Here is a 13,134-nt window from a genome sequence, read left to right as displayed (position 1 = left end):
TAAAATTTCACAACGAGGTCAAAACAAAAAACCAATAACACATCTAAAATTTGTTCAGGAATTGGTTGACGAGATAACAAAAAACTTTCGGCAGGGGTCTAAAATTTCTGGCAGACCTTCATCTGTAGATATAGAAGAGCGGCTAAATGATGAATAGAAAAAACACTGTGCGGTATGTTCTAACCGTAAAGTACAAGGCGGCAGGCGGGAAATTTGTGACACTTGCACCCGTAAGCCTGGACTACACATTGGTGAGTGCTTCGAATGGTACCATACACTACAACATTATAGGATGTAATTTTTTATATTGTGTATAAATTTACTTTATGACAATGGTGATGATTATGATAATGTTAGGTTTTATTTGTTTAGGTTTGTATGCGCGTGATTGTGGTTTTCAAGTTTTTTTATTTAGTTATTTTTCATGTTATAATTGCAATAAATTACAATATTAAAAAATCCGAGTAGACAGATAAGTAGATAAAATAATATTCCAGAGTACCATGTACTCGCGAAAGGGTTGTATTTTTGAAAATACATTTTTGTGAAAAATTCGGATTTCTCCTTATATATATTTGTACCGCGCGTGTAACTGCAAGAACTATATTATTCGTTCGCATCCATGATCGCGCCGTTGATAATTCGAATATTATTGCATCTGGTCCGCGCAGAGCCGAATCGATAAATATCCTTTTTGCTCGATTGAAAAAGCGAATAGTCGATATTATGCGTTGGCGAGTACACGGAAAAAAATCTGGGCCGCGCACTTACGACGACAAATCGTTCTTGTCTCTTTTTTTTAACGAGAACCAAATAATTAATACTCGTGGGTGACATTCCGTGGTCGATTGCTTTGGATGTAATTTACGTTCCCATGCCGGTTCGAAACGCGACCGCGATATGTCCACGTCACGGGCCCGTTAAACCTTCAATCTCTTCGCCATTTTTAGTGGGTGAACGCCTTTAATTGGCGCCGCGATACCAAACTGCTGATCACACCTAAACGTTTAACCTAAATGGACACTAATGAAAACGGATAGGTCGTATCATATAGCTATTAGATAATATAGGGCCCGCAAATACTACAGACGTCCAACTAAAAGAGACCGTATATATCAAACAAATATGAGTGGTTGAATATGGTAACTCCGCAAGGTGGGAGAAAATAATTACCGAGAGGGTTCTACGTTTAAAATATAATGTAATAATTATAAAAAAAAAATAATTTAATTAAACAAACTTGACACACTTTAAGAGATAATGAAAACCACATCCGATGCCTTTGGAAATCTATAATAGATAATACTAAACACAAATACACCATACAACATACAATACAGATGAAATGACATTTCGGAATTCAAATTTCGAAGAATTGCGGCATTTTTTGCTATTGGTCTTCGCAACAGCAATATCTAAAAAACACCTTTTCACTTTTAAAAAAGTCACTTTTTTCGCAAAAAATCAGAAAAATGGGATGTAGTACAAGATGTTAAAAACTTTCCTATATTGACGTAGGCATTTCTTAAGGCCCCCACAGACGCTCAGTTTTTTAATACAGGCCGCCTGTGCCAACCTAGTTTGTGCAGGCATATCGGTGCGTTTGTGTGAACGTCCGGCCGACTGCGCAGGCCGTTGGTCTGGCCTGAGCAAAATCAGACCGTGCTTGAATTTAGTCTGCGCAAACTTGGAAACCTGAGCGTGTGTGGATTCGTTCAGTTGATTTGTTCAGTTTTAAGGTTTATTTAGAATCCAAAAATAGTAAGCAACAAAATGACGAATGTTAACAAACGGTTTTTAAGCGACTTTATTGAGGTATACGAAAGCTTACCATGTTACCATAAAAAGTCCGCAGCGTATGATGGTCGAAAAACTCAAAGAAGTTGGTACGGGAGCAAATACGGAAGCCTAGGTTAAAAAATAAATCATTTAAGTAGTTCATTTAGGAAAGAATTAAAAAAAATATTGAAAAGCAAAGTAAGTGGGACCGGTACAGAAGATATTTATACTCCAAACTTGTGGTATTATGAATTGCTGCTCTTAAGTGATCAAGAGACACCACATGCCTCAACGAGTAACCTAGACGATGAAGAACATGGAATAAAGGTAATAGGATATTATTGAAACACTAATACGGTCAGTCAAAAAAGTTCAATCTTTGGTTCATTTGCTTCTTTCAACCAACCGATGCTTTTTTTGCTTTTTCTTTATTGCAAGCACAATGCAATATAATGCCGTGTCTCGAGAAGCCATTTTCATTTACTAAGTATAGAAAAACCGTGCCGAAACTAGTAAGTGTGAATTTACCCAGTTGGCTGTATAGAAAGAACTGTGCTATAAAACTGCGTGTGTGTGGGACAGACAATAGTACAGTTAAACTGCACAAATTGGCCTGCACAGTTGGTCTGTGCTAAAAAACTGAGCGTCTGTGGGGGCCTTTACAAACCATATCGCTATCGTTAAAAAAAAGAACTATTTATTATGTTATGTGTATTCTGTGGATAGCGTATCGGTAAAAAAAAACCGAAAATTTCCACCACTGCCAACATTGTCTGAGCCCGTCAAGATATTAAAACAGAAACATGCCATCTATCTTCATTATATAAGTTAAATAAATTTCAGACACTTCGCCCCATTTTCTTTCTAAACAGCGATATAAACACCCATATCTAGTTGTTTTTTTTAATTTCATGAATTCCGATAAAAGTTGTAAAGATTTTTGGGTTACACAATTTCAAATTATTAGTATACAGGTTAGCATTATTCGAAGAAGACGTAAAAGATATAAACAACGTAATTTGAATTAGATGCTACAGAGTGTTCAAACTAAACGAATATATTTGAACCAAAAATTGAAAAATCTCGATTTTGTTAATGGCACATATATTTTTTCCGAAAGATCTTAGAAAAACCTACAGTTTTTATTAAATACGTCATATACCTACCCTTAGTACTTTGTGAGCAAAAATATTAAAAATAGGTTAAAAAACATACTTGAAGGTTTTTGTAAAATCTGTAATATTTAAATCAGATTCTTTTAAAAATAACGGCGCTATCGTAATTTTTTTGCAAGTATAAAAACTAGTATTTTTTTTTAGAAAAATTAAAATATTGGAAAAGTAAAAAAGTTTTAAAAAGAATTTAAAAAAATATCTCCTGTACATACACACATACATCTCCAGGATTTCTGCTAATTTTTTTATTGATTTTGATTGATGTTCTGGACTTCTTTGGAAGTGTACCTGCCACGCAATAAAGTGATTCCGCCATGATTAGCAAAAATACCTTGAATAATTACTTCACATAATCATAAGGAAATTAAGAACAATAAATACTCCTTGCTTTTAAAAGCTGTACTGGGGACTGACTTGATCCACACAAAAAAAAAGCAAAAAGAAAAAATGCGAACCAATCGCCCATCTTTTTCAAATAAAATTCTTCACTGCTTCTACGTGAAAATACTGCAACATTGGGCAACGGCGAAAAATTCCTGAAGCAGTTCTAACAATGAAAAAAACGCGCCACAACAAAATCGAAACATTTTCGCTCGCTGTAACCCGATACAAATATTATGGTAAATATGAATTATTGATAAACCAATATCAATATAAATATGAAATAAAATCGCCGAGCCTTGCAAAAAAAAACGATTTTGCCGTATATAGCAGCGCTAGAAATGTTTTTCGTTTTACAATCGAGAGTCGCGAGCGCGACAAATTCTTTGCTTGGAGATTTGATTTGTGATATCATATTATATATACAGGGTTATCCAAATTCGATGGTTTCGTTTAAGTGGATATAAGGCAGTCATTTAAAATCATCATCATCAAAAATAAACATCAACCTCATTTTTTAGATGGAACGTTGGACAGCAGTTTTCAGATAGTTCTGAAGAAGCAAACAGGATGGTTTTTCGAAATGTCAGCAATTAAAATTTATCAACACAACGGACGCAGAAACAATTCAGAAGATTTGTAAAAAATAAATTTTATCAAGTTCGCTACGGCCTACTACTATAAAATGTATTATCTTAGTTTTTTACTTTTTACTCGAAAAAGTTTCAAAATACGTGTATGTTATAATACTTTAGATCAATAAATAGTTCTTATGTCGCAATTAAAGACATTTGAAATTCAGGTTTAATTTACAAACAGCTATTTTACAAAACGTGCGATATGTATGTATGCAATAACATATCTTACGTCATAAATAAAATTTCAGATTTTTTCCTAAAATGGTTGAAATTATTTCCATGATCTATGGCAAAATTTTATAGAAAATAATTTTTATCTCTAAATTACCTCAATAAAGTTACCACATATGTTACGTAGAAAGTTTTATAGAATTCGAAAATGTGATAATATACAGGACATTCTCTTTAAAAAACGAAGATCTGTCTTGTTCGAGTAGATGCGGCAATGCGGCAATGTCCTAAATATTTTAAAAATAGGAAATCGGATTTGGAGAAATCCCGTATACCGTATACCAAAAACATTATCAAACGTCCGAAGTTTCAAAGGAATGGAAGTGAGAGTTATAATGGCGTGAGTGCCTGGGCAAAGACTTTACTTGCATTAGTACGTAGCAATGCAAAAATCTTTGAGAAATATGGCAACAGAGTATCATTTTTCATCACATTTAGATTCCAATGATCTCGGCACATTATTATCTTTGTTACGCTGAAAGTTTGAAACAAGGACCGATAAAATTTTTCATTATGTGTACGTACATACATCGGAGAGTATATATATTTTTAACTTGGATGCCTAAGTTTTCTAATCCGCCCTATTGAATTAAAACATTTTGAACGATGCAACGTTGCCGATTTTAACATCGTTACCTTGAATAGCATACCCTATATTTTATTACATTTTTAGAATCACTTTAATGTAGTATTTGAACCCACAGGAAACCGATGTTTGCAAAAGCCCTGAAAAATAGACTTACCTAAATACATTTAGTCTATATTATAAAGGGTAGTGTTAAATTAGTAAGTCTGATGTGCCACAGAAAAACGGAAAAATCTTTCTTTTTTTTTCAATTATAATATACCGAGGATATTATCAAAACTTCTGAAAGATACATAAAAGATAATCGAATGATGTATGACACTAGTATACCCATGTCATAAGGCTTTCGAAATAATCGCAATAATTATAAAAACTCATTATCTTAACATGTATTAATTACCCATAAACGACATGTTTAATAATAATTTTAGAGAAGTCAAAGTGTACTTCTTATAACATGGAAGTATGCCAAAACGTTCACGATATTTTCTTCAAATTGCCGCAGACGCGTTGAAATCTCATTTTATATAATAATAATAATAACAATCCAAAAAAAATTGAATTTATTTTTAATATTAATAAAATATCATTGAAAACTTTGGCATCGAGGACTTTCATTTTTGAGAAGATCTACAAATCGACAGGGAGTTCCATTTGGAAAAATAATTAATTTATTCTTTTTGTGTCATGGAACAATCACTATTTTCAAATAACGACCCCGTAAAATAAGGAGAAAAAAAACGTAGAGGTAAATGTGATATACTTTCGTAAACTACAGCCAAAGTTTCGGCTTGGTGCTTTGGAGAAAAAAAAAGGAAAACCGCCCTAGATATTTATAGGAAAGCGCTAAGCAAAATTAAATCCGAAGAAAGCAGGGAATCTAAAAATTTAACAAAATTTTGAGTTCGATATTTGGTCATGTGTTACCATATGTTATCGATAGACACATCGTTCAAAATATTTTAATTCCATGAATATGCTTAGAAAAACTAAACTAAATAAATCTATTTTCCGTACTCCGTAAACGCCAAATCGAAGGGGCCTTTATTTTAAACAGAACCCACCACTCTTTCATATTGTAGTTTTTGGCGTTATTTGGAGTTTGTCATATAAAAGTTTTATAATTAATTCTATTAAGTTGTTTATGGTTATATATACTACATTTTAGACCGTAAACAGTAGTTTTAGTGTCAATTAAACAGACGTATATAAATAAATATAATCAGATAGCCGAAACCCAATTTATTAACCAACGGCTCTCTGTACCTTTAACAACTAACTAAAATTTCCGTATTATATAGAAAAAATGGTATTCCGAGGTGCAATATTGGACAGGGGCGGCAATAAAGCGCGAAAATGGGTAGGAAAAAACCGCAATCAAACCCAAAACGTTGCGAAATATATATATATAACCGAATCGGAAAACCGGCAAAAGAAAAAGAAAAGCCGGTCGCAAATAAAACAAAACCGGACGAATTAACATATAAATCGAGTGGTACGATTTATTTTCTTCGGCGCGCGTCCCCCCCGCGGCCAGGCAGGCACGTGCGGTCTCCACCGAACGGGGGGAGCGTCGCAGCACGCGACCCGAAGTGCACCGCCGTTGCATAACGCCCTGTACACGTTTGATATAAAAGGTCGAGCCGGTCTTCCAAACGGGCAGTAGTACCAGAAAAACGATAATACCCAGCAACAGTAAAACGGTGTGGTCAGTGAAAAAAAAAACCATAATAGTTCCCTGCGAACTTTTACACAGGGCGAAACACGAAGTTAACCAAATCACGCAAAAATGTTTAAGGTAAGGCGGCAAAAAAAATGATGGAAGCGGTTGGTCAAAGATTTTAAAAACGTAATTATGTGACCAATGTTTTATGTCCGAAGAGGAAAGGGTCCTCAGCAATTTGAAAAAGGAGAATAAGCAAGGAGACGATAAATAAAACGCAAGATAATAAATAATAAAAAAAGTAGGAAAGGCAAAACAGTACATTATGCGAGTTCCATAAACGATACAAGTTTGTTTAGGCGCGGGCGGATCGAGTGTTCAATAAACGGTAGTTGATAAATACATTTACTGAGTAACGTGTGACGTGACCATCAGAACTGAAAAACGAAAAGAAAAATACCATCAGTGTTTCAAATCTACAGAAAAAGGCGATATGTATATAAACGCGTGCCTAAAATAGTGGAAACGCTCGAAGTAGCTCGCGACAGTGCTTAATGAGAACCGACGTTTTAAAGTGACACTTTGGGCACGTCTAATTAGTGCAAAATTGAGCATTTCAGAATAAGTAGGAGAAAAACTATCTTTTCAAAAGTTTCAAGTTTCGAATTACCAAAATATTTTAAATATTAAAAAATTTTAAGGGTGCTTAGAAGATAAAAATTAATATGTTTTTTTTTTATAATGTACGTATTTCTTATGACGTTAGCCTATTTACAGTTGCTCTAAACAACTTTCGTTCCTAAAGGAGATTGACGAAAACATAATGGCAAAAACCGCATACGGATTATCTATACCGTTTGAAGTTATAGGGTGTTTTTGAAAAATGTGCATTTATAAAAAACTCTACTGACATGGAACATTTTATGTTTTTATGGAAAACATTGCCTAAGCACCCTTTTAGTGCTTGAAGTACATATATTTTTTTGAACTAATATGTAGTTTAATGGTTATCAACAGACAAAATAGCTTTCTTATGTGAGATACCCTGTATAATTTAGAATCATTGAATAGAACTTTAAACTACCTTTCCAAAAATTGATATTTTGTCAGAGACTTAATCAAAATACAAGTTTTTATCACTATGAACAAGTAGGCTTGATACGACCCGGGCGTAATACAAAAAAACAAGTGATTTAGGCTGTCAATACATTGAGTTTTAGTTTGCTCTTTCAAATAATTATAAAAGATTAAAAGCCGGGAAAACCACAAACAACATATTTTCGGAAGACTGCGACACAACCTGAATTAACTGTGTTCAGTTTTAGAAAAAAAGGCCAGTAAACTATGCAACAAATAGAGACATGGAGTTACAAAAACTAGTGATTTTAGGAGCTGTTCAAAAATAATATTTCATACAGTACCACTAAATAGCCCTTGAAATATTATAAGGTCATTTTAAATTATTTTCAACGACTCAAAAACTGAAAAGAAAATCGATTTTGCCGTTACTATCAAACTCGTCATCCTAAAAATATCTGCTTGCTGACTATTAAATTTATACGTAAAAATGTGCTGTGACAATGTATTTGTAAAAACGCAAAATTTTCATGCACATTTTCGAAAAACACTCCATAACTCTTAAACCTGCAGTTTTTACATCGCCATTGGGTTTCGTCTACCTCAGTTAAAAAGTTTGCATTTAAAAATGACCAACTTCGTCCACCCTGTACAGTGTACGCGGCCTTCGAGTTTCGAGAATCACGGTGGCACGTAATTTTGCCGAAACTTCCTACCGCCCAATACCGTTGGATCAAACAAATCCATCTCTTAACTCGAATCACTATATCCCCATGCGTGGACCAAATAAGCCTCCCCATTATTTACCCACGCTCCACGTAATCGAGCTGTCCCCCCCGCCCCCTTTTATCGGCCGTATCCAAGTCCCTTAACGTCGAGTGACAAACGAAGGAGTAACGAAGTTTTGAAATCTCTAGAACGATTCAATTACTGGACCGTTTTTAAACGAGACTCAAGTGGATGATTGCCAGAAACGGGGCGGTATTTCCGCATTCTTTATTTTTTTCGCTATTGCGGTTTGCGCGATTCAAGAACCAAAATAATAAAAAATATGTCTACTCTCTCACCCCCATCCACCAGTCAACGTCATCTAAACTTTTATGTCATATTCTTAATGAAATTATTAAAACAATACTACTTGTATAAAATAAAATTTATAGTAATCTAACATCTATAAAATATATATTCGATAGAAGCGGCTACTAATATTGAAGTCTTTGTAAAGTTTTTAAAAAATGTATTTTTCTGATTTCAGGACTTAAAATTTTTCAAAATCAATATCGGTAAAAATTAATAAAATCTCGATTTTGTTATAGGGAATATTTTATTTTGTTAATCATATTTATTTATTTTACTTATAGGATAACTCAACCAATATTTCTTATTTCTAGCAAAAAGGAAAAAAAAAACTTTGTTTTAAAATTTTATCGACAACCAAATCAGTAGGTAAAGAATACCAAAATAATGATATATTTTTTATTTCTAATATATATTTCAATTAGGTAAATACATTTACATATTGACTCAATAAGGTTATTTATAACACCGATTCAGCTCTTATAATATGCAATACGCCCAAAAAAAAATTCTCTTTTTCCGGTTTTTATATAGGATGCGAAAAATCGTTGTTAGCAGTGCCCAGGTCCAATGGAGGTCCCTGTACAACCAAATGCAACACAAAAATTTACCATTTTCAAAAATTCTTATTAGAATCTACATAAAATTATTACTATGTAATCAAAATATACAAAAAATATCACTTAGCTTAAAGAAGAAACCGAAGTACCCATTCACAAACGATTTATAAACAATCTCTTAGTAGTATTAAGGTAGATGACAAAGAAAACAATTTCCATTACTAGCTCGCAAAATTCACACAGATATACAGCAAAAAACAAAAATCTTATTAGGCCGTATGTAATATACGTTCTTTGACAACTCCCTTAGTTGTGTTCAAATGAGGCTGCGCGAGTTATTCTAAAGCAACAGATATACCAGACGAATGAATATGTTATTTTACAATGTTACAATTATTAAAACAAACAAACAAAATGATATATATACCAGCCTTTTTATAAACATCTGTTAGGCTTGTATTTTTATTGTAAATTTGACCAGAACAAAACAATAAGCACATATGCACAAAATGTAAAATACAGGACCATATAAAACAATGCAAAAATTAGTATGTTATGCAACAAGAAATCATCCAATTGCAAAAATATTATGCAACGACTTTATTTGACACGAGCGGAACGCAGCAGAGCGAGTTTTTAATGAACGAGCGAGTTAAAAATTTTACCGAACGTGTTGCATACTATACTTTTTCTACGACAAATACATTCACTGACATGACCGTCAGAATTGACAAACGTCAAAATTCAAAGCGAGGGAAATATCTCCGAAAACATCCAATCGCTCCCAAATCCGTGTAAAATCCCGGAGATAATCGAAATGGCTCGGATACGTGGGAAACGAAACAGACGTGATAAAATGACGCTTCCCGCACGCTAGATCGGTGGGTAATTAGGTATTTTACAGATGGTAGTAGAAAATAGGTATTTTACAGACGGGAGTAGAAAAAATAAGTTTTAATTGTGTCACATGTGTTTGGGAGTCTCTACTCTGGTACCGGCATTATAAACCAAATGTGATTTCAGATCGTACTAATCTGCGCCGTCATGGCGACCACGACCAAAGCCGCGCCCATTTCTATCCTGGATCACGAACCAATTGGAGTTGCCGCCCATTACGCGTTGAGCCACGCCCCACTCGCGATTGCGCACGCTCCTGTGGCAATAGCCCACGCCCCGCTGGCGGTGAAAGCCGAACCCTACGACGCCCACCCGCGATACGAATTCAAATATGGAGTGAAGGTGAGACTATGATATTGAAATGTTTGTATTCTGCTATATAAAAACATTTCCTAAATTGATTAATTTCCACATCAGATTTTATCACCCTGTATCGGATGAGTTTATGAGACACACATCCTGTTTAGAACCAATAGATATATTCGAAAATGCCATAAAATTAAAAAATACATAATTTTCATAAATTTAGTTGGAAGGGTTGGAATTTCAGGACCCGCACACCGGAGACTACAAAGAGCAAGAGGAGACCCGCGATGGCGACGTGGTGAAAGGTAGCTACGCCTTAATCGAGCCAGACGGCTCGAAACGGCGCGTCGACTACACCGCCGACTCCGTCCACGGATTCAATGCGGTAGTCAGTAAGGAACCGCTCCATCACGTCGAACACGTAGCTCACGCCCCCCTGACTATAGCCCACGCCCCAGTAACAGTAGCTCACGCCCCACTGCCGATAGAACACGCCCCCTACGCGATAGAACATGCCCCGTTGGCTCTAGAACACGCCCATGTGGCTTTGCCCGCGGCATTGAGCCACAGTACCGCCATTTACCATCACTGAATAGCAAGACGTCAGGTTTCACATCTACTCCCATCTACCGAGCGTTTCGTTTTGATTGACGAAAAATTTAGTATCAATTGAAAAATGGAGAGATTAAAATAAATTGTCAGAGAATTTTGAGGGGTACCGTTAAATAAAATGTCGAAAAATTAAGATCAAGTAATATTTAAAAAATACTATTGTGTTGTAGTTCTTTTTAATTCTGCTAGAGTTTTCGACCCGCAGAAAACAACAAGATTCTCATTTTAATTTTTTTATGTCGCGAGTAGGTACCGAACACAGGTCAATCAAAACAAAACACGCAGAATGTAAATAGTTCGCAAATAGGTAGGATATTGTTTTTTTTTAGTTCGTTATGTATGCCTGTATGATTTTAAAACGTAATATAGGATTTGATATTTTTTTTAAGAATGACGTTAAAAAAATAATTTTTATTTACCTCGAACTAAAACCCCGAATCACATTACCCTACGAGCGATTTTTTAATTGTTTGTTGCATGTCCACAAATGAAACGGACTCGTTGAAAAGGTATAACAAAAACCCAATTCGTTGATAAATCGATTGACCTACAAAGTCCCTCTCGACGCTTACCGCAACCCTGCTGCCAGGACGTTCACCCCAGAGGAACGAGGAACCAACAACGCCGTTGCGTATCGAGAGATATGCACATACGAGCGAGTTCTAATAGTAGCATGTATTGTGGTTCGCCCCATTATCTTATCTTATTTGAGGCTCTATAGTAGGCTATGTTATATCTTGAAAGTTAATTTCATATGACACTTATATTTCAACTGTTAGGGTCCGGTCTAAAAAATTCTAAATTCTGAAATGATCAAGGAAAAACAAAAAGTTTATTCTTTTTTCCATCATCTAATTCTCGTCAAATTCATAATTCATAAAACACTCGGTAGCATACGCACTGTTTGTGAAAAATTTAAATTTTCGACGACAGAAATAGAATTTTCTTATAAACGACCAAAAAGTCAAAATTTGTGCGGCAACGCAGAAGAAGAGTGTGCAATGAAGACAGGTAAAAAATCCCTAAAGGTACTACAATTAATTAATTTATTTATAGTTACGTTGACATTCTATTAATAAATTAAATAAAATTAATTAATTAAAACAAATATTATATTCTTAAAATTCTATATTTGCTTAAAAGATTAAATAAAAAAATCGTTAAGTCACTTTTTCCAATAGAAATGGTCCATTTTCATAATTTTGGCATTTAACAAAATATAAACAGGGTTAGTAAAAAGTGCCGGAACGCTTAAATATCTGCAAAACTGCCGAAGCTGAAACGATAAAATTCAATACTTGGGGGGTTTTGAACACGTAGAAAAAATGCAGTGTTGCCAGATTTACCACTGGCGATAAAAAGTTCTTAGCATCTCAGAATTTTGGAGGTTTCTCAACGTAGAAAACTTTTAAAAGTGTATCAGTGAAAGGTTAGCACAATTAAAAATATTTAATATTATACGATTTTTGAATTTTGCAGGTTTAAACATCTCTCTCCAAAAACTGAATTTTACTTTTGACAATTTTGCCGCTCTTCAGTAATTAACAGACACAGAAGTTTGATATCATAAGAATTTACTAAATTAGACAGAATTTACTAAATTAGACGAGCCCAATTCAATGCAACAAAAATAAATAGGGCAATCAATTTAGAATAACAAAATTATGAGGTGTAACGTAAAAGTGGTAAAGTAAATCGCACAACACTACTGTTAGTACTTTTGTATTCTGCATGTTCCAAAACCCTCAGGTATTAAATTTTATCATTCCAGTTTTGGCAGTTTTAGAGATATTTAAGTGCCCCTGTAATTTTTACTAACCCTGTAAACTTTATATAAAAAAGTTGTAGATTTCGTTTTTCATTGTGAAAATGCTATGACGCAGAAAACGTCATTTTTGGCTCTCTTTCTGTTTGCAAATCAATGTTTTGACAGTTTTATACCACTTAATTTTGTCATTTTTTAATGCTATAGTTATGAATTTTAATGCAAAAAACTTTAAAACGTTTTTCCAAAACAGAAAACTACCTAAGTAATGAAAAAAAGTAGTAGTAAATAAAACCAATTAAAAACAAAGTATTATTTGAAACATTCAGAAAAAATATATAAAATGAGATTTGAACTGAGTTGGCTTTTACTTTCATTTAACAAAAT

The 13,134-nt window shown here is 34.1% G+C and overlaps 2 protein-coding genes across 5 annotated transcripts in view; one reads left to right on the top strand and one right to left on the bottom strand.

The window, feature by feature from the left end:
- Window positions 1-13,134, bottom strand: part of LOC132696712 (protein MTSS 2) — a 78,243-nt gene that overhangs the window by 35,878 nt on the left and 29,231 nt on the right. The gene's annotated exons all lie outside the window — the stretch shown is intronic.
- LOC132707170 (larval cuticle protein A2B-like) lies at window positions 6,466-11,404 on the top strand. The gene is made up of 3 exons (XM_060678899.1): window positions 6,466-6,588; window positions 10,191-10,406; window positions 10,615-11,404. Exons 1-3 carry the CDS (start codon window positions 6,580-6,582, stop codon window positions 10,960-10,962), a joined length of 573 nt encoding a protein of 190 aa, XP_060534882.1. The 5' UTR covers window positions 6,466-6,579; the 3' UTR covers window positions 10,963-11,404.

The sequence above is a fragment of the Cylas formicarius genome, unplaced genomic scaffold, assembly GCF_029955315.1.
Source record: "Cylas formicarius isolate icCylForm1 unplaced genomic scaffold, icCylForm1.1 PGA_scaffold_10__41_contigs__length_53128322, whole genome shotgun sequence".
Classification (NCBI taxonomy): Eukaryota; Metazoa; Arthropoda; class Insecta; order Coleoptera; family Brentidae; genus Cylas; species Cylas formicarius.
This window is presented reverse-complemented; position numbering and strand designations above follow the sequence as displayed.